The following is a 19,671-nucleotide window of genomic DNA, read 5'->3' on the forward strand; positions in this document are numbered from 1 at the left end:
AATTCAATATGGGATGTAAAATATTTTGTTTTTTTTACAATTTTTTTGGAAATCATAATATTTTATATTTGAATTTGAGATTCTAAGTATGTGTTTAAATACTTTTTAAAAATATATCTTGCTGAGAATATATCAAGATATTTTTTTTTTTTATTTTCAATATCAACATATTAAAATTATTAAAAACTATTTTTTTTTAAATACACTCCTAAAAAAATATTCAAAATTGAAAAATGTCGCAATTTAACTTAAACATTTTAAGAGCATGTTTGATAAATTATTTTTTAAAATATTTTTTTTATTTAAAAATAATATATTTTTTTTATTTTTTAAAATTTATTTTTGATATCATTTTTTAAATATAAAAACATTAAATATGTTTTTTTAAAAACTATTAAGTAATAATATTAATGCACAAAAATCAAGTTAATCAATTTTCAGAAAGTAACTGAAGATTCCTTAAAAAGTGACCAAATCTAGAAAACACGAGGAACGCCACTTGTTTGAGATCAGATACCACGGTATCTGTCCACTTCAAACCAAAATGTACGGATGATTGCCTCTCAGCACAATCAACCAGCACTAGCAGTAGCAGCAACAGCTCTCTCCCCCTCTGGCTGCAAAATATGAACTCACTTCACTCTACTTCACACTCAGTACATGTCCTCAAATTCATTTCCCAGTTCCGAAGTACCCCAAAATTCTGTCTTTTGAAAAGAAATGTCACTTCCAATTTAGAAAACTTTGGCAGTAACCTTTTTAGTAATTCAACGGCATCGATTTCCATTAAAGCAGCAAGAGATGGGGTGGATACAGCTGTGGTGGTGGAGGAGGAGGGGCCTAAATTGAGAAAGTTTCAGGTTTTTGAAGGCCATCCTGCACCATTTGGTGCCACAGTTCGTGATGGTGGTGTCAATTTCGCTATATTTTCTGCCAATGCATTTTCTGCTACTCTTTGCTTGATTTCTCTCTCTGATTTGCCTGAGGTTGGTTGATATTCAAAACCCTTTCTTGGCTGCTGATAGTTGCTTAGTTGTTTGTCTAAAGTTCATATTTTTAATGGTGATGGAAACCAATTTTGATTCTTGATTATAGGTGTATAATTGCTTTAAGAGTTCACAGTTTTGTGGAGTTGGAGACCACCCTTTTGATTCTTGATTTGAAGTTCGCATTCTTAATGAGTTTTGGCAGTGAATAAATAGTAGAGGCTAGTTTAACATGACTATAGCAGTGGTGTCTTTTTGGGTAGTTGTTTTTGTCGCACGTGTGCGGCGTCGCGGCGAAAATAACATAGTTTTTCCGTTTTCTTAATCTATAATGTAAATCTATCTATATCTATGGGGATACAACAAAAATATTGTCTTTTATTGGTAGAAAATGGAATGGGAGTCGCCACCTAGTATTTTGGTCACTAGGAACCCTAACCGGTCTCAGAGATCGGGTACGGGGACTGGTTGCGTAAAGGGAAGGTATTAGCACCCAAATACGCCCTACCTAAGGTAAGCTGCATTGTTTTATTGTCTGATAAAAACTAAGGTATTTTCGTGTTTTCCTAGTTGTTGGTCTGTCTATGGTTCAAGAAAAATCCTCCTCGGTAAGAAAGACTTTATCTTATCGGGTAAAATCCTAACCGTTCTAACGTCCATACCAAAATTTCATTAATAATATTTAGGAATACGTTTTACGTATAAATTCGTAATCCCAAATACTAAAAGAAAACAAAAAAAAGATTTTTTGAATTTTTGAAATATTGGCCTAGTTCTCATGGCTTAAATAAACTGGTTATTAAAGCCAAAATGCATGCTAATACATATATTGTTTTGAAAATTTTCTTTGTTGTGTGAAAATATGATGTTATAATATTTTATATATATATTATTGGAGAGACTAGGCCGTATGCATGAAAAACAAACCCTTTTTTTGGAAAATATTTATTTTTTGATGTTTTAACAAAAATCGGGTATTTTAATACTGGGTTTGTATTCTTACGGTATAAAAATACAACCCAATATTAATCCACTTTGATAAAAATATGCAGAAAAATCAACAACATTTTTTAGGGACTTTTTTAGAATTTTTTTGAAAGCAAAAAACATTTTTTTATTCTGAAAATCTTTGATATTTTGACGAAAACCGGGTATTTTTAACACTGGTTTTGTATCTTTACGGTATAAAAATACAAACCAACATTAAACCACTTTGACAAAAAACATGCAGAAAAATCAACAATATTTTTTAAGATTTTTCAAATATATTTTTTTTTAAAGAAAAAATATACATATATATATACATATATATTATAATATATAATATAATAATACACACACACACACATATATATAATTCACGTCCTGCGTGAACAGTAGGACGTGAATTATATTTCACGCCTACTGTTCATGCAGATGAACAGTAGACAGGGAGGAAGAAGAAGAAGAAAAAGGAGGAAAGGAAAAGGAAGGAGGAGGAAAGGAAGAGGGGCTCACTTGGCCGAAGAGGTTGTGGCTGCTGCGATGAGGTGGTTCAGCCGGTGGTTGCAGCGGTGTAGTTGGAGGAAGACGGCGTCGGTTTCTTGTTGCAGAGGAAGAAAGAAGAAGAAGAAAAATCTGCAGAAATTGGGCGAAAATGCTGGTTTTTGGCTGACTTTGGACCTGAATTTTTCAACCCTCAGATCATCAAATCCGACTCTATTTATAGGCTGTGGAAGAGGGCAATCTTGTCTACGTTGGGGAAAAATTGCAGCCCTTGATTCAGTTGGGAAACATCTCAACCGTTGGCTCAAAAGTGGGCACCTCGAGCTGCCAAATTTGGCAGCAGCTCCAGGCTGTGAACTGCCCGAGGTGGCCACTTTGAGCCACTCAACGGAGCCGTTTCTAACTTTTCCGACCGACCCGACCGGACCATTCTCTGGGATAAAGGGGTTTCATGTGGATATGTTGGTGCAAGCTTTGTCGGATTTGGAGGCCACACGAGCCGGAAAACGCGCCTGGAAAGCAGCCACTCCAGGCAGCTTTTTTTGAGGAAGAAAGTGAACAGTAACCAGCCGATTTTTTAATTAGTCCTCCAGTTTTCAAATTCTTCAATTTGACCCCGAATCAATACAATACAGCACCCCTATTTACGCGCCTTTTCCAAATTGGTCCCTGGTTTCGGATTTTCACAATTAAGTCCCCAATTGGCCCTTAAACTTCAATATTTATACAATTGAGCCCCTGATTTGACCCAATAAATTCCTAAAAAAAATATATTTTGGCCCCAGAACTTAAATTTCTTCTAGTTAAAACCCCAAATTGACTTAAAAAACAATTTTTCTTGCAATCAAATCCCCTATAAATCCAATTAAAAATCCAATTAAGTCCATAAACATCCAAATTTGGGCTTTTCTCCTCAAAACTCAAATTTTCCTTCTAAACAGGGCCCTCATCCTTCAAGAATATATTGTCCAAAATCCATCTTTGTATTTTAATCTCCTTGACCAATTTTTCTGACCACTTTCTGGGCGCTACTGCTCCTGTTATTTTTCTAGCCCTTTTGGCTATTTATTTTATTTATCTTTTTTTTGGGACCCAAAAATGGGTTACAACAGATGCCCCTCTTTATAAAGCTTACGGAGCAGGGGTTTTGCGCAGTAAGATTTATAAAGATAAACCAAAACTGAACTCCCGAAAACTGATCTGGTTGGAGCTTGATCGCTCTGAAACTTTGTCTTTACAGCAATCCTCCTCAACCCAAAAACTATGATCAAAATTTAATCATCTCGAGATCCCTTCTGACGATCTCCTTTAACCCCAAAAACTTGGAATCCCATCCGACGATTCTTCTTAACCAAGGCTAAAATATGAAGTCCCTTCTGGCGACCTCCTTTGACCAATATCGAAATGCGAGATCCCTTCTGGCGATCTCAATCAACTTGGAATCTCATCTGGCGATTCCTTTACTCAACCAAATACAAAAATGCGTAATGGTCTCATTGTACGGGTGACGAACCCTAGTGCTAGTCTCATTGTACGGGTGACGAACCCTAGTGCTGGTCTCATTGTACGGGTGACGAACCCTAGAAAAATGATGGTCTCATTGTATGGGTGACGAACCCAAGAAAAAAGATGGTCTCATTGTATGGGTGACGAACCCAAGAAAAAAAGATGGTCTCATTGTATGGGTGACGAACCCAAGAAAAATGATGGTCTCATTGTATGGGTGACCTACCCAAGGGGAAGAATTCTGTAAACTCCATGCTTTTCTAAGAAATGGTTTCAATATGAGGTCCCTTCTAGCGACCTTCCTTGATGAATGTCGAAGTACGAGATCCCTTCTGGCGATCTTAAATAACTTGGAATCCCATCTGGCGATTCCTTTTATTCAAAGCTGAAATATGAGGTCCTTTCTGGCGACCTTCATCGAAATATGAGATCCCTTCTGACGATCTCCTTTAGCCAAACAACTTGGAATCCCATCTGGCGATTCCTTTTATACCAAAGCTGAAATTTGAGGTCCCTTCTAGCGACCTCCATTGATGAATATCGAAAACGAGACCCCTTCTGGCGATCTCAAGCAACTTGGAATCCCATCTGGCGATTCCTTTTAACAAGCATGAAGTATGAGGTCCCATCTGGCGACCTCCAAAATAGTTAAACACGAGATCCCTTCTGGCGATCTCAAACAACTTGGAATCCCATCTGGCGATTCCTTTTAACCAACATGAAATACGAGGTCCCATCTGGCGACCTCCAAATAGTGAAACACGAGATCCCTTCTGGCGATCTCCTTTAATCAACTTGGAATCTCATCTGGCGATTCCTTTTAATCAACATGAAATACGAGGTCCCATCTGGCGACCTCCAAATAGTGAAACACAAGATCCCTTCTGGCGATCTCCTTTAATCAACTTGGAATCCCATCTGGCGATTCCTTTTAATCAACATGAAATACGAGGTCCCATCTGGCGACCTCCAAATATTGAAACACGAGATCCCTTCTGGCGATCTCCTTTAATCAACTTGGAATCCCATCTGGCGATTCCTTTTAACCAACATGAAATACGAGGTCCCATCTGGCGACCTCCAAATATTGAAACACGAGATCCCTTCTGGCGATCTCCTTTAATCAACTTGGAATCCCATCTGGCGATTCCTTTTAACCAACATGAAATACGAGGTCCCATCTGGCGACCTCCACAATAGTGAAATACAAGATCCCTTCTGGCGATCTCAAATAGCTTGGAATCCCATCTGGCGATTCCTTATTACCAACATGAAATATGAGGTCCCATCTGGCGACCTCCAAATAGCGAAACATGAGATCCCTTCTGGCGATCTCCTTTAATCAACTCGGAATCCCATCTGGCGATTCCTTTTAACAAACGTGAAATATAAGGTCCCATCTAGCGACCTCCATAATAGTGAAATACGAGATCCCTTCTGGCGATCTCAAACAACTTGGAATCCCATCTGGCGATTCCTTTTAACCAACAGCTGATATCGATGTCGTTCTTCCTACGGGCAGGGTTTGGAAGCTATTGTCTTCTCTTCTTGTTGTTCTAGAATCAACTCAATGATTCTTTCTTCGTCCACAATCTTGTTGGAATGCACTAAGATCTCCTCCTGTAACGATAAAAAACAAACATGCAATGATTTATGATTAGATGCAATGCATGCATTCGTACCTGGTTTGAAACATAGGCCCCATCATCTTCTTCTAGTTCATGAAGCTCTTTCTTAACACGAGCTTGCTTTTGAAGTCGTATGCTGGATTCATCTCTCGTGTTGCCTCTTTTTATTGATCATATTCTTGGAGAAGAAGTCTTTGACCTTCTTCAAGTAGTCCTTTTCTCAAAATGTATGACTTGTTATTGCCTTTTTGTCATGCTTTTGTCAAATGCTTTATCTTTTTCAAATCTACGGCTCTCATCTTGCTTTGAAAAATATGTAAAAACTTTTCATGAAATATCTTTTATTGCCCCAGTGTGGAGTGTGATCCTAGTCCGGGTTTTTATAAAGGAGAAATTCATTCTGGCTCAAATGGGATCACCAACGATAAACTCTTTAGAAAGTGAAAGGAAAATGAGTTTTTCTCATTTCAAAATGCACATTGTTAGGATTGAGAAACTCTATTTTTATCTTGAAAGAAGTTTACAGGTGATTTATCAATTCATTATGCTATCCAGAGGTATAGTTGTACTTCAAGGGTAGCTTTTCTTAAATTTCATCTTCGACCGATTTATGATACTTTCTTTGTAACCACTCAACTTTGTTTAAAAAGGTGCATAATCTCATCATTTATTTAAAGAAAAGGTGGGCTCAAAGACAAATACAAAATCTGGCTGACATCATGAGCCCTGATTGTCAACTAGAGAAAATAAAAGCAAATAAAAACAATGACAAAAGCATGCTAAGGCAAATAAAGTCGGTTAACATTTTGAAAACTACAGGAACTTCTTGGGTCACCCCCTTCTGAAACTTCTCTACTCGCGTAAAAAGGTCTTGGCAGAGACTTCTTCTAGTGTGTGGACAATCAATCGTAGCAACGCTTCATCTTCTTCCCCCACGTGTGTTTCCTTGTCATCTCTTTCGATCTTACCTTCTCATTATTGACAATTCTTGACCAAGGTTTTCCAGCCCTTTATCCACTATTACTTGCGTCATGACTAGGCAATGGTTTTGAATTGATGTTGGGTGGGTCTTCAAATGACACCCATCCTATCTTGATGAGCTCCAACAACCTTTTCTTGAAAGCATAACACGTTTCAAGACCATGCCCGGAGATACCAGCATGGTACTCACAAGTCAACTCGGGCTTGTACCAGATGGGGAATGGTGGTTGTAGTGGTAATGTGGGGATAGGAGCTATTTGTCCAATGCTCAGTAGTTTGGCATACATGTCCTTCAAAGGCATGGGTAATGGCGGTAGTTGTTCTGAAATGTATCTTGTGTTCGGTCTTTGGTGGTGGTTTTGGTTGTTGGACTGGTTATTTGCTCGATTAGGGGAAAAAGTTTTGTTAAAGTTTATGTGGGCCACATGAGAGGTAGGTATTTGTGGGTTATATGAATCCGTTATCTTGCCATTGGACCCATCTTCAAAGTTGTTAACGGGACCTTCCATTTTTCTTCCAATAAAACCCTTTGTCTCCAATGGCTCAACTATGCGTCCAGCTTTAATCCCTTGCTCTATTCTTTCCGCTATGCGTACAGCATCATAGAAATGCTGAGCTGAGCTACCCATTAAATGCTCATAGTAGGGTGCCTTGAATGTATTGGCGAACAAAGTCACCATCTCCGTTTCTATCAAAGGGGGTTGCACATGCGTGGCCTCGTCCCTCCATCTTTGCGCATAAGCCCTTACTGACTCTTGGCTTCTCTTTTCCATTGACATAAGGCTTGTTCGATCTGGAGCAATTTCCAAATTGTACTTGTATTGCTTAAGGAAAGCCTCCACTAAATCCTTCCATTTCTTAATCCTGGCATTTTCCAACCTCATGTACCAATTTAGCGCCGACCCTGATAGACTGTCTTGGAAAAAGTAGATCAGTAACTTATCATCATGAATCACCTCAGCCATCTTATTGCAATAAGATCGAAGGTGAGTGTTTGGGCATTCCAACCCAGTGTACCTTATAAACTCCGGTATCCTAAAATCTTTTGGTACCGTGATGTTTGGTACCAAGCATATTTCAGACGCTCGCATGGGGTCAAACCAGTCATTTCCCTCGACTGCTCTTAACCTTTCTTCAAAGGCTGATATCTTGTCATCGTTCATAAAAACCAGTGGACCTATTATCGGAAGGCCCATCTGCTGTTAAATCTACAGTGATGTGAGCTTGAGGGGGCTGAATGGGAATGGCAGGTGCAAAGTGCTGTTCCGTCACTGAATCTGCCCCCAAGTTCTGAGATACCCCCGGGACATGAACTGACGGTGCTCCTATAGGTGGTTGGGTAGATGTTCCCTCCCCGTTCTTGGCTCTTAAAAGTTGCTCAAGTAGATTGGTCATTCGAGACACTTCATTCCTTACGGCTTCCAATTCACTTTGGTAGCGGGATTCTAGGATGGCCCTCTCTTCATTCTCCATTCTTGATCTTAAACGGGTTTGATGGACTCTGGGTGAGGGACCTATGTTTCACGATCTGTAATGCATATGATAACAAAATGCGTGATGAAAATGTGATGCACAAGTGATGTGCGATGAGTATAATATTGCAAAAAGATACATAACCTAAGGACAAGCTCTACTTATCAAGTGAGAGTGGGTAGTTTTTTCTATCTAGTCTTGAAGGTTCTCATATCTGCCCAGTGACGTTCTTCGTAAAGACAGTATGGGGGCGTTGCAAGGAATAGCTAAGACACGTATGTCCGCCATTACCAAGCAGGCACTCGGATATGAGTTGGGTGTTTCACGCATTTAAACCCTGACCGATAGTCTTAGGGTAAATCGTTAATTCCCCACTTAACTTAAAGCTTGTGTGTGCTTTTCAAAATAAAAGCAAGTGATGCATGAGACAATTTTATACAATGCATAAATAATATGCGTAAAATAAAAAACAAATATGCAAATAAATGGAAAGGCATATTAACAACAAACACATGAAAACACAAACAAATCAGACAAAAACAAAGCTTAGTCTACAAGGTCCCCAGCGGAGTCGCCATTCTGTCGCACGTGTGCGGCGTCGCGGCGAAAATAACATAGTTTTTCCGTTTTCTTAATCTATAATGTAAATCTATCTATATCTATGGGGATACAACAAAAATATTGTCTTTTATTGGTAGAAAATGGAATGGGAGTCGCCACCTAGTATTTTGGTCACTAGGAACCCTAACTGGTCTCAGAGATCGGGTACGGGGACTGGTTGCGTAAAGGAAAGGTATTAGCACCCCAAATACGCCCTACCTAAGGTAAGCTGCATTGTTTTATTGTCTGATAAAAACTAAGGTATTTTCGTGTTTTCCTAGTTGTTGGTCTGTCTATGGTTCAAGAAAAATCCTCCTCGGTAAGAAAGACTTTATCTTATCGGGTAAAATCCTAACCGTTCTAACGTCCATACCAAAATTTCATTAATAATATTTAGGAATACGTTTTACGTATAAATTCGTAATCCCAAATACTAAAAGAAAACAAAAAAAAGATTTTTTGAATTTTTGAAATATTGGCCTAGTTTCTCATGGCTTAAATAAACTGGTTATTAAAGCCAAAATGCATGCTAATACATATATTGTTTTGAAAATTTTCTTTGTTGTGTGAAAATATGATGTTATAAATATTTATATATATATATTGGAGAGACTAGGCCGTATGCATGAAAACAAAACCCTTTTTTTGGAAAATATTTATTTTTTGATGTTTTAAACAAAAATCGGGTATTTAATACTGGGTTTGTATTCTTACGGTATAAAAATACAACCCAATATTAAATCCACTTTGATAAAATATGCAGAAAAATCAACAACATTTTTAGGGACTTTTTAGAATTTTTTTGAAAGCAAAAACATTTTTTATTCTGAAAATCTTTGATATTTTGACGAAAACCGGGGTATTTTAACACTGGTTTTGTATCTTTACGGTATAAAAAATACAAACCAACATTAAACCACTTTGACAAAACATGCAGAAAAAATCAACAATATTTTTTAAGATTTTTCAAAATATATTTTTTTAAAGAAAAAATATACATATATATTATACATATATATATTATAATATATAATATAATAATACACACACACACACATATATATAATTCACGTCCTGCGTGAACAGTAGGACGTGAATTATATTTCACGCCTACTGTTCATGCAGATGAACAGTAGACAGGGAGGAAGAAGAAGAAGAAAAAGGAGGAAAGGAAAAGGAAGGAGGAGGAAAGGAAGAGGGGCTCACTTGGCCGAAGAGGTTGTGGCTGCTGCGATGAGGTGGTTCAGCCGGTGGTTGCAGCGGTGTAGTTGGAGGAAGACGGCGTCGGTTTCTTGTTGCAGAGGAAGAAAGAAGAAGAAGAAAAATCTGCAGAAATTGGGCGAAAATGCTGGTTTTTGGCTGACTTTGGACCTGAATTTTTCAACCCTCAGATCATCAAATCCGACTCTATTTATAGGCTGTGGAAGAGGGCAATCTTGTCTACGTTGGGGAAAAATTGCAGCCCTTGATTCAGTTGGGAAACATCTCAACCGTTGGCTCAAAGTGGGCACCTCGAGCTGCCAAATTTGGCAGCTCCAGGCTGTGAACTGCCCGAGGTGGCCACTTTGAGCCACTCAACGGAGCCGTTTCTAACTTTTCCGACCCGACCGGACCATTCTCTGGGATAAAGGGGTTTCATGTGGATATGTTGGTGCAAGCTTTGTCGGATTTGGAGGCCACACGAGCCGGAAAACGCGCCTGGAAAGCAGCCACTCAGGCAGCTTTTTGAGGAAGAAAGTGAACAGTAACCAGCCGATTTTTTAATTAGTCCTCCAGTTTTCAAATTCTTCAATTTGACCCCGAATCAATACAATACAGCACCCCTATTTACGCGCCTTTTCCAAATTGTTCCCTGGTTTCGGATTTTCACAATTAAGTCCCCAATTGGCCCTTAAACTTCAATATTTATACAATTGAGCCCTGATTTGACCCAATAAATTCCTAAAAAAATATATTTTGGCCCAGAACTTAAATTTCTTCTAGTTAAAACCCCAAATTGACTTAAAAAACAATTTTTCTTGCAATCAAATCCCTATAAATCCAATTAAAATCCAATTAAGTCCATAAACATCCAAATTTGGGCTTTTCTCCTCAAAACTCAAATTTTCCTTCTAAACAGGGCCCTCATCCTTCAAAGAATATATTGTCCAAAATCCATCTTTGTATTTTTAATCTCCTTGACCAATTTTTTCTGACCACTTTCTGGGGCGCTACTGCCTCCTGTTATTTTTCTAGCCCTTTTGGCTATTTATTTTATTTATCTTTTTTTTGGGGACCCAAAAATGGGTTACAACAGTTTTCATGGTTCAATGCTTAATATCGTGCTCTTTTGAGGGTATCCCGAATGATTATTGTTGCCATTTGTTGATGCAGAATAGAGTGACTGAGCAGTTTTTTCTTGATCCTTTGACCAACAAGACTGGGGATGTTTGGCATGTGCATTTGAAGGGAGATTTTAAAGATATGCTCTATGGGTACAAGTTTGATGGCAGCTTTTCTCCTGAAGAAGGACATTACTATGATCCCTCGCAGATTGTGTTGGACCCGTATGCAAAAGTTAGTTTCTTCCTTTACCTTTTATTCATTTGGTATTGTTCATAACGTTTTGCTTTTAGTTTAGTTATAAGCAAATAACTATGAACTCTGATAAATTATTCATCTGTCTAGGCAGTCATTAGCAGAGGGGATTTTGGTGTTTTAGGGTCTGATGATAATTACTGGCCTCAAATGGCCTGCATGATACCTTCTGCAGATGATAAGGTATTTGAGGCTTAATTCTCTTCCTTTATGTGTATAATTGGGATGCCTTATTTATCCAAAGGGGACTATCTTATTAGCGTGGAATTGTATTATTACAGACTCTCTTGAAGGCAGAAAATCTGCCAAATTTGAAAATGACTTCCACTTGTATTTTGGTATCTGTTTCATGCTACTTGTTTTGACTGTTGCTCTAAGTTTAGTATATGTATTTGGCCGTTTTATGTTTTCAGTTTGATTGGGAGGGAGATTCACTGTTGAAGTATCCACAGAGAGATCTAATAATATATGAAATGCATGTTCGTGGGTTTACACAGCACGAATCAAGTAGGACTGAATTCCCTGGTACATACCTTGGTGTAGTGGAGAAGCTTGATCATTTGAAGGTATGTTTGGAGCACTTCTGTTATTATCTTATGAGCAGTTCTCAATATTTGTTTTAAGAAAAAACTTCATTCATAATTGCATATAATCCTCATTTTGGTTGTTTTTTATTATAACAAAGTAATGGACTTGGAAATTCTTCATGTATTGCATTTTGAATCATCCCTTTTGTATGATCCTCCAGATATATTAAATTTCTAATGTGTTGCTAAAGCTGTTTTTGTTTTATTGAAGCCACCGGAGATTGTGCGATCCTGAATAATCTATAGCTGCATGCTCTTATTAACCATTTACTGATTTTTCAGGAACTTGGTGTCAACTGCATAGAGTTAATGCCATGCCATGAATTCAATGAGCTTGAGTATTACGGTTACAATTCTGTCTTGGGTGATTATAAGTACGATAATTTCCCTCTTTCCAGTAACTTTCATTGCTGTATTATCCAAGATTATTTGGTCATGAGTATTTTCTAGAAGATCTATGTTGTCTTTTATAGAACTGAACAAACTCCTGAATGGTCCTTGTATGGAAAATTTCATATTTGGAGTTCATAAAGATCTCTGAAAAGATTCTTCTTTGCCTGTCGCATCTGAAAGCTTACTGGTTAAAGACTTTTTAGTTTATGAAGAATGATAAATCATGGTGACATTACAGACGTCTACCTTATTCTCCCTTTTTGTAATTTTTCCATGTCTCTCATCACTGTTTCTTTTGCCCATCCAAAAATAAAATGACGATATTGATGATTTCTATTTGGTAAATGATGAAATATCATGATGCTCTCAACTTCATGAACTTTAGAATTTTAGAAACAACATAATGATGGTGCATTACATTTCTTATGATGCTTATGCATTAGTTCCTCTCCAGGGTTAATTTTTGGGGGTATTCTACTGTCAATTACTTTTCTCCTATGACAAGATACTCATCTGCTGGCACACGTAACTGTGGCCATGATGCAATTAATGAATTCAAGCTTCTAGTTAGAGAAGCACATAAACGAGGAATTGAGGTGACAACTTGCTGCACTATGATATAGCATGTCTTTGGTGAGCTTTTCTGAATATTAGTTTCTGATTTTACTCGAGCAGGTGTTCATGGATGTTGTTTTCAATCACACAGCAGAAGGAAATGAGAGAGGTCCCATTCTATCTTTCAAAGGAGTTGATAATAGTCTCTATTACATGCTTGCTCCTAAGGTATAGTTCTTGATGTTAAAGCAATTCAATTCTTGTCCTAGATAAAATTTTGAAATATGTTAGAAAAAGATACTGACATATAGCTGCTACATGTTAATTTCCTCGTGGAAGAAAAACATGCTTCTGATATCCCAAGATTGTTTGTATTTCAATTTGTTCAGATTTATGGTGCGATATTCCAATACTCATGTGATTGTTGTGAGCTAAGTTTTACTTTATGCTATTACAGGGAGAGTTCTATAATTATTCAGGTTGTGGGAACACATTCAATTGCAACCATCCTGTCGTGCGTCAATTTATTTTGGACTGCTTAAGGTAGATGCACATGAGTTGTATATTCTGAAAAAGCAAATTTGTACAGGTTGTGAGAACACATTCAATTGCAAATATTCTGTTGCATGTCAATTTATGGCTGATGTGAAAAAATCAAAATGGACAAACTAGGAAGAGTGATATTTATTGGCATTGTTATGTTTCTTGATTGCAACTCATCCCTTGAATTTGGTTTCGGACATGAGAAAAAACCTTGGCTTAAACTATGAGTTAATTAGATCACATGTTATTGTTTATTGCAGCTTTATGCCTAGGCTCCTTGAAAATGTTGTGTTTTAGTGCACCTTCAGCCTTTTAAACTCCCATCACTAGGATAAGAATAAGGATTTCATTGCACGTGAGGTTTTTGTGGTGAGGCATTCTAGACTTCTTTGTGTGCTCTTATTCAAGGGTGTTCGAGGTTCAATTCACTGTTAAATAAATTCAGATGCCTGAAGGTCTATGAGACCATTGAAATAGCCTCAGGGGCTAGATTAAAGGAGTTTCCTAAAATCCAAAGTTTTTTTACTTTTTTCAGTTGATAATGCTTTTCACCAAATGGCATATATCGAGAGCCATTTTTTTTCATCCCTCCTGTGTCTGTGGGTGAAAGGATTGTATGCCAGCTCTTAATGACATGTATGCTTTATCATTATTCATCATGTCATTCTTGATTGGTTGCCTTTTATTTTAGATTTGATTGCACTGTGGGTTTCTCTCACATTTGTTATTCTTTAAATGCATTTCCTCTACTGTGGTGTGAGCAGTTCTCTAATTCATTTCTGTCTTTCAGATATTGGGTGATTGAGATGCATGTAGATGGCTTCCGCTTTGACCTTGCTTCTATCATGACTCGAAGTAGTAGGTTGTAGCTAATTTTTCACCCAGTTATATTCTTGTTCATTTGCGTTGAAGACCGGATGTTTCAGTTTTTATGCTGATGAACCTTTTCTTTTCTTGACCAGTCTCTGGGATGCAGTAAATGTTTTTGGGAGTCCAATAGAAGGCGACTTGCTGACAACTGGTACTCCTCTTGGCAGCCCACCATTGATTGAAATGATGAGTAATGATCCCATACTCCGTGATGTTAAGGTACTTGTCTTTGATTTCTTTCTCCATGCTCCCCTGGAAGTGTTCTCTGATAAGTGAAGCTCACTGCATTGGTTTAAATTCTCTTATAATGTCTTGAGTAGCTTATAGCTGAAGCATGGGATGCTGGAGGATTGTATCAAGTTGGCATGTTTCCTCATTGGCATATTTGGTCAGAATGGAATGGAAAGGTTAGTGTGAATTTTACGTTGCCAATTCTATCATTCCAACTGGTGACTCAGTGTCCTCAATGCGATGCTGCACGAATACCCAAATGCATCAGCAGTCTATGATACTCCTTCTGTCGTTTTCACCTTGTTATTAAGAGAGAGAAAAGAAGAAAAGGTTTAGCAACTATTGCATTTTCATTTCTATTTCTATGGGTTTTTTGCCTGTTTTAATTTTAAATCTACTTTTTTTTTCCTAGTATCGAGACATTGTGCGGCAGTTCATTAAGGGTACAGATGGTTTTTCTGGGGCTTTTGCTGAATGCCTCTGTGGGAGCCCAGATTTATATCAGGTGTGTCTTTAGTCTCTCTTTGCCCTGGTCTCATGTCTGTCAACATTTTATTGGATAGTTTTAATATTGTATGCTATTTTGAGCCTTTTCCTTTATTCATATGTGCAATTACTTTTTTGCTTTTGTACTCGAATGTCAAACTTGTACAGCACTATTTATAGAATGAGAAATGATTTATATGATAAAATTGGGCAGACAAATATGATTATATGACATGAAAAGAGACAATGACTGGATGTAATTAACTACTACTTCTTGACCTCTTATTTTGTCTTCTTCATGTAACCAATTTCATGAAGTGTACCGGCACTCATATATTCTTGGTCTAGTTACCGGAACCATGCATTGCACTCACCATACTTGGCTGATATATAATGATATATGTGCTGGAATGTCCAATGGGAAATCTACTAAATATGGACTAGCTTGACACTGACATTTGATGCAACATAAAATAGATTCTAATGCCAGGAGCATGATCTGCTCTATGATCCATTTAAGCACCCTACTGTAATTTGTGCTTTTTAAATGAATCAATGGATCAGGAAGGAGGAAGGAAACCATGGAACAGCATTAACTTTGTGTGTGCGCATGATGGTTTTACTTTGGCTGATTTAGTGACATATAACGAGAAGCATAACTTGGCAAATGGAGAAGACAACAATGATGGAGAAAATCACAACAATAGCTGGAATTGTGGACAGGTATTTACTCTGAGAAAGGTACACTATGCTTTTTATCTAGAGTCCTTTATGCTTGTTCTTGGGTTTTGTCTGAGCCATGTCTTATGTAATTTATGTGGGAATTCACCAGTATATGAGGTTTAGGGCATGCAGACACCACTATAATTTGTTTAACTCGCATACATGTTAATTCGCATTGAATTAAGCATTCATTTCTTGCTGTATTAACTATTATGTGAGCAACATGACAAAATGATTAAATTTTGCAAGACAACTCGTTGTGTTACTTAAACTCTTGTTCTCAAGTTTTGTGATAGGAAATCATTGTTTTTCCTAGTAGTATTAGATTATTGAAGCACATCATGGTTTATGTGGATTCATTTTTTTTCTTCAAAATGATTTCATAGGAGGGTGAATTAGCCAGCATTTCAGTGAAGAAATTGCGAAAACGGCAAATGCGAAATTTCTTTCTGTGTCTTATGGTTTCTCAAGTAAGGTTCAAATTCTACTCTTGTTCTTGCATCTACAAATCTTTTAGCTTGGTGGTTTCACAACTGAGACTTCTTTTATCTGACCAGGGTGTTCCAATGATACACATGGGTGATGAATATGGTCACACAAAAGGGGGCAACAACAATACATATTGCCATGACAACTATGTAACTTTCCACACCCAGCCACTGATCAGATCCTCTTTTGAATCCTACCATTGATTATGTTCACTATTTGTCTGCTACAATGCAGATCAACTATTTCTGGTGGGATGAGAAGGAAGAATCCTCATCAGACTTCTTTAGATTTTGCCGCCTCATGACCAAGTTCCGCCAGTGAGTATATGCTTGATGTGAACTCTTCCTATGTAGTTTGCCATTCTGCTCACCCATTTGTCTCCCAAGTTCCATCTTATATGAGTAGTCAACTTGCAGTGAATGTGAGTCCCTTGGCTTGAATGACTTCCCAACTGCAGAGAAGCTGCAATGGCATGGTCATGCTCCTGGAACACCAGATTGGTCAGAAACAAGCCGTTTTGTGGCCTTTACACTGGTATGATTTCTCACTGCAACTAGCATGTCATTTCTCGTGAGACATGCTGGAGATGTGATTGAGCAAGAAAAAAGAAAATATTAATATTGGCTGATAGCAACAAACATGTGCTTGATGGCCTTAAGTTGAACTTGTTAGACCCCAAAGGCGAGGCTTGTGAAAATAAACACAACCAATGACATGGGAGGAAGATGAAACAAGGAATGATTACTGAAATGATTCCTGCTCTTCCAAGGTTTCCATATAAATCATAGGTTGTACCAGCTGTGACTTTTACCCCCAGAATGAGTGGATTATGAATACTGTTTGTGTTTGATCACAACCTTCTTTGTATCACACTCTCTTGCCTTCTTACTCCCTCAAACCAGTTTATGCGTCAATGTTCCTCATCTTATCTTCAATTATGGGTGCCTTGCTCTTGATTAATTACCACTTCTTGTTATGGTTTGAGCCAGATTGACTCGGTGAAGCGTGAGATCTACATTGCCTTCAATGCTAGCCATTTGCCAGTTACCATCACACTCCCAGAACGGCCAGCATACAGATGGGAGCCCCTGGTAGACACTGGCAAGCCTGCACCATTCGATTTCCTTTCTGGTGACTTGCCTGAAAGGGACACAGCAATGAAACAGTATTCTCACTTCCTGGAGACCAATCTGTATCCTATGCTCAGTTATTCTTCTATCATCCTCGTACTCTTGCCCGTCGACAATGCTTAGCTCTCCAAACCCAGAACCAGCCACTTTGTATGTAACTTGTATTGTATGAAAGTTCAAAGAAGCCATGAAAGAAATGAAAAGAAGTTTAGTTGTATGTCAGATATAGTTTGGGGCAATGAATGTTTCCCCTAGAAGCTGTATGTTTGCTTAGAGATGGTTTAGAAGTTGGTATATGAAAGTTTTGAAAAATTTTCATTGCAACAAGCTTGTGATTTGTTCACAGCAGATAATGTTTATACAAAGCTGACAAGAATCTGTTTGAAGGTAACCAGGCTTGGATTTGTTTGATCATTTCAACTTCCACATGCTTGAATTTCCTTGTTATTGGTTGAATTTATTTTTAATATTGCTGATAGTTGTTGCTATTTTTTCAAATGCATACAGATTAGGTTTTAAATTAAATGAAAAATATATTGATCCGAAAACCTGATTTATCCTATAAAATCTGTTCTAAATCCAAAGTCAATATTGCCATTTTTCTTTTTTAATAATAATATTATTATTTTTTAAAATAAATTAACCGAGTTAAATCTTCCATATATAAAACCGGGCTTTGCCTCGGGTATCGGTTTTAAAGCCATGTGCGATAAAAGACAGCAGCCGACTAAGAAGGGCGAAACCGTAAATAACAACGAAAAAAGGTGCTTTCTTTTCTTCTCAGTTCTCTCTGGACATCTCCAGAGACCCCAGGAAATATCTCCATAAACACTGTTTCTCCACTCTTATAGCATAAAAAAAAAAAAAAACAAAGCAACAAAACATCAAACGCTTTGCGTACAAAGCACAGAATCAATCTAAAGACTCACAAACAATGGATGGAGTTGCTCCATACTTGTCGTCGTCATCATCTTCTTCTTCGTTGAAGATATTGAAGAGAAAAGAAGTGGATGAAGTCAGTGATGATTTCTCCGATTTCTCCCTTTCCGCTCCTGCTCGCAAGACTCGCCGTCTCGTTCTGGTACTATTCCACTCCCTTTTTATCTTTTTGTTAAAAAGAAAACCCGAGATTTGTTTGGGAAAATATTCATCAATTTTGTGGTTTGTGTCGGTTATGTGTTAGGATGCTGAGCTGCCGACGATTATAGAGGAAGAAGAGGGATCAATGATGCCGGGTGAGTTCGGTGAAGAAGAAGGGGACCGTGGTTTGATTAGCAATGAGCAGAGGAAGAACCAGGGAGTGCAGATAGAGGAATTGTTCATGCCAGAATCATCATCAGCAACTTCTGATAACGAAGAGAGGGCTATTGTTTTATTCAAGCCTGTTAATAACCTTCACTTGCTGCATCGTTCTCCTAATAATTTCTCTGTTTCTCTTGATTCCAACATCATTTCTGGCTTCAGAAGTAAGTGATTGAGCTAATTTCTTTGACGGGTTTTTGTGATTTTTGTCTAGGAGTGGAATTTGAGGGTTTAAAAATGATGGGTTGTGGCTAAAACTGGATAATGTCTTTTTATGCAGATCAATTTCTACGGTCAAGCCAATCTGGTGGAGTAAGATCAGTTGAAGAAGAGGAGGAGGAGGCAGGGGCAAGAAGGGATAATAGCATGGCTGTTGTGCCCTGGGTTCCTTCTCAAACTCAGCCTGCTTTTTTGCAAGAAATAATGTATAGTAATGCTAGTGTGCCACAAACTGAGCCGATGGATTCTGAAGAAATGGGAGAAGCAGCAATGGATATTGAAGAAGACAATAATGATCAACATTATAGTGGAAGTGTAGGGCTAGGACAAGCACAAGGGAACCAGGCATTTGGATTTGGTGGAATAAGAGCAGGGAGTGATGGCCTCCCTCAGTGGCAGCAACAGCATTGCTTGGTGCCGCAGATTCCTCAAAATCCCAATCAAACTCCTGTTACTTGGCTCCCGTAAAGTGGGCTTGCTGGAATAGCACTGGCCTCCATTTTTTGTAAGTTTTGTTCTCTGGAGTGCAATGAAAGCAGTGTTAGATTGGGGAATGAAGAATGTATATGATGGGGGCGTGAGGAGACTATTAGAAAGTGTTCCTCTTGTTTTCTTTGCTATTTTGGGGACCCACTTTGTTGTGGTTCTTGGGGAACTGAGAGTTATGATGAGGTTGTGAAGGTTTCTTTTCTGGATGACAAGCTTATTGTAGAAAGGAAGTTGAGATGAAATAGTAAAATGTTAATGGTCTGGAGGTTTCTTGTGTTCTTCTAGGTTTATGTTTCGAGTCGGATTGGTGTTTTCCATTGGAGTTGATCATAGCCTGTTCATTTTGCTTAATACTGATAAAAAGCTTAAAAAGCCGTAGCGCATCCAGCCATTCACTCTTGAAGCAAATCCAATTGCT

At 38.0% G+C, this 19,671-nt stretch overlaps 2 protein-coding genes across 3 annotated transcripts; both read left to right on the top strand.

Annotated features, from left to right (window-relative positions):
- Window positions 1-477: 477 nt before the first annotated feature.
- On the top strand, window positions 478-17,688 carry LOC118052138 (isoamylase 1, chloroplastic). 2 transcript variants are annotated; one of them, XM_035062978.2, is made up of 18 exons: window positions 478-986; window positions 11,033-11,215; window positions 11,327-11,419; window positions 11,650-11,802; window positions 12,106-12,197; window positions 12,671-12,812; window positions 12,892-12,999; window positions 13,229-13,314; window positions 14,105-14,176; window positions 14,277-14,403; window positions 14,505-14,591; window positions 14,828-14,920; window positions 15,466-15,624; window positions 16,011-16,094; window positions 16,182-16,262; window positions 16,348-16,430; window positions 16,530-16,647; window positions 17,103-17,688. In XM_035062978.2, exons 1-18 carry the CDS (start codon window positions 627-629, stop codon window positions 17,364-17,366), a joined length of 2,385 nt encoding a protein of 794 aa, XP_034918869.1. In that variant the 5' UTR covers window positions 478-626; the 3' UTR covers window positions 17,367-17,688. The 2 variants fall into 2 exon arrangements, with proteins under 2 accessions (XP_034918869.1, XP_073262169.1); XM_073406068.1 differs by having other exon boundaries at window positions 848-986; window positions 11,038-11,215; window positions 15,466-15,642.
- A 320-nt stretch (window positions 17,689-18,008) lies between these two features.
- LOC118052140 (uncharacterized) lies at window positions 18,009-19,531 on the top strand. Its single transcript, XM_035062982.2, has 3 exons — window positions 18,009-18,324; window positions 18,427-18,709; window positions 18,826-19,531. Exons 1-3 carry the CDS (start codon window positions 18,178-18,180, stop codon window positions 19,230-19,232), a joined length of 837 nt encoding a protein of 278 aa, XP_034918873.1. The 5' UTR covers window positions 18,009-18,177; the 3' UTR covers window positions 19,233-19,531.
- Window positions 19,532-19,671: the final 140 nt, after the last annotated feature.

This window comes from Populus alba, chromosome 18 (assembly GCF_005239225.2).
Source record: "Populus alba chromosome 18, ASM523922v2, whole genome shotgun sequence".
NCBI classification, from domain to species: domain Eukaryota; kingdom Viridiplantae; phylum Streptophyta; class Magnoliopsida; order Malpighiales; family Salicaceae; genus Populus; species Populus alba.

What these genes read in the sequence shown, in the direction of transcription:
- LOC118052138 (XM_035062978.2), top strand. Translation starts at nt 627, where the DNA reads ATGAACTCACTTCACTCTACTTCACACTCAGTACATGTCCTCAAATTC. An exon ending in GGAGCCCAGATTTATATCAG is followed by an intron (nt 14,921 to 15,465) that starts GTGTGTCTTTAG and finishes TCAATGGATCAG; the next exon opens with GAAGGAGGAAGGAAACCATG. An exon ending in ATAGCTGGAATTGTGGACAG is followed by an intron (nt 15,625 to 16,010) that starts GTATTTACTCTG and finishes ATGATTTCATAG; the next exon opens with GAGGGTGAATTAGCCAGCAT.
- LOC118052140 (XM_035062982.2), top strand. Translation starts at nt 18,178, where the DNA reads ATGGATGGAGTTGCTCCATACTTGTCGTCGTCATCATCTTCTTCTTCG. An exon ending in AGACTCGCCGTCTCGTTCTG is followed by an intron (nt 18,325 to 18,426) that starts GTACTATTCCAC and finishes GTTATGTGTTAG; the next exon opens with GATGCTGAGCTGCCGACGAT. An exon ending in CATCATTTCTGGCTTCAGAA is followed by an intron (nt 18,710 to 18,825) that starts GTAAGTGATTGA and finishes CTTTTTATGCAG; the next exon opens with ATCAATTTCTACGGTCAAGC.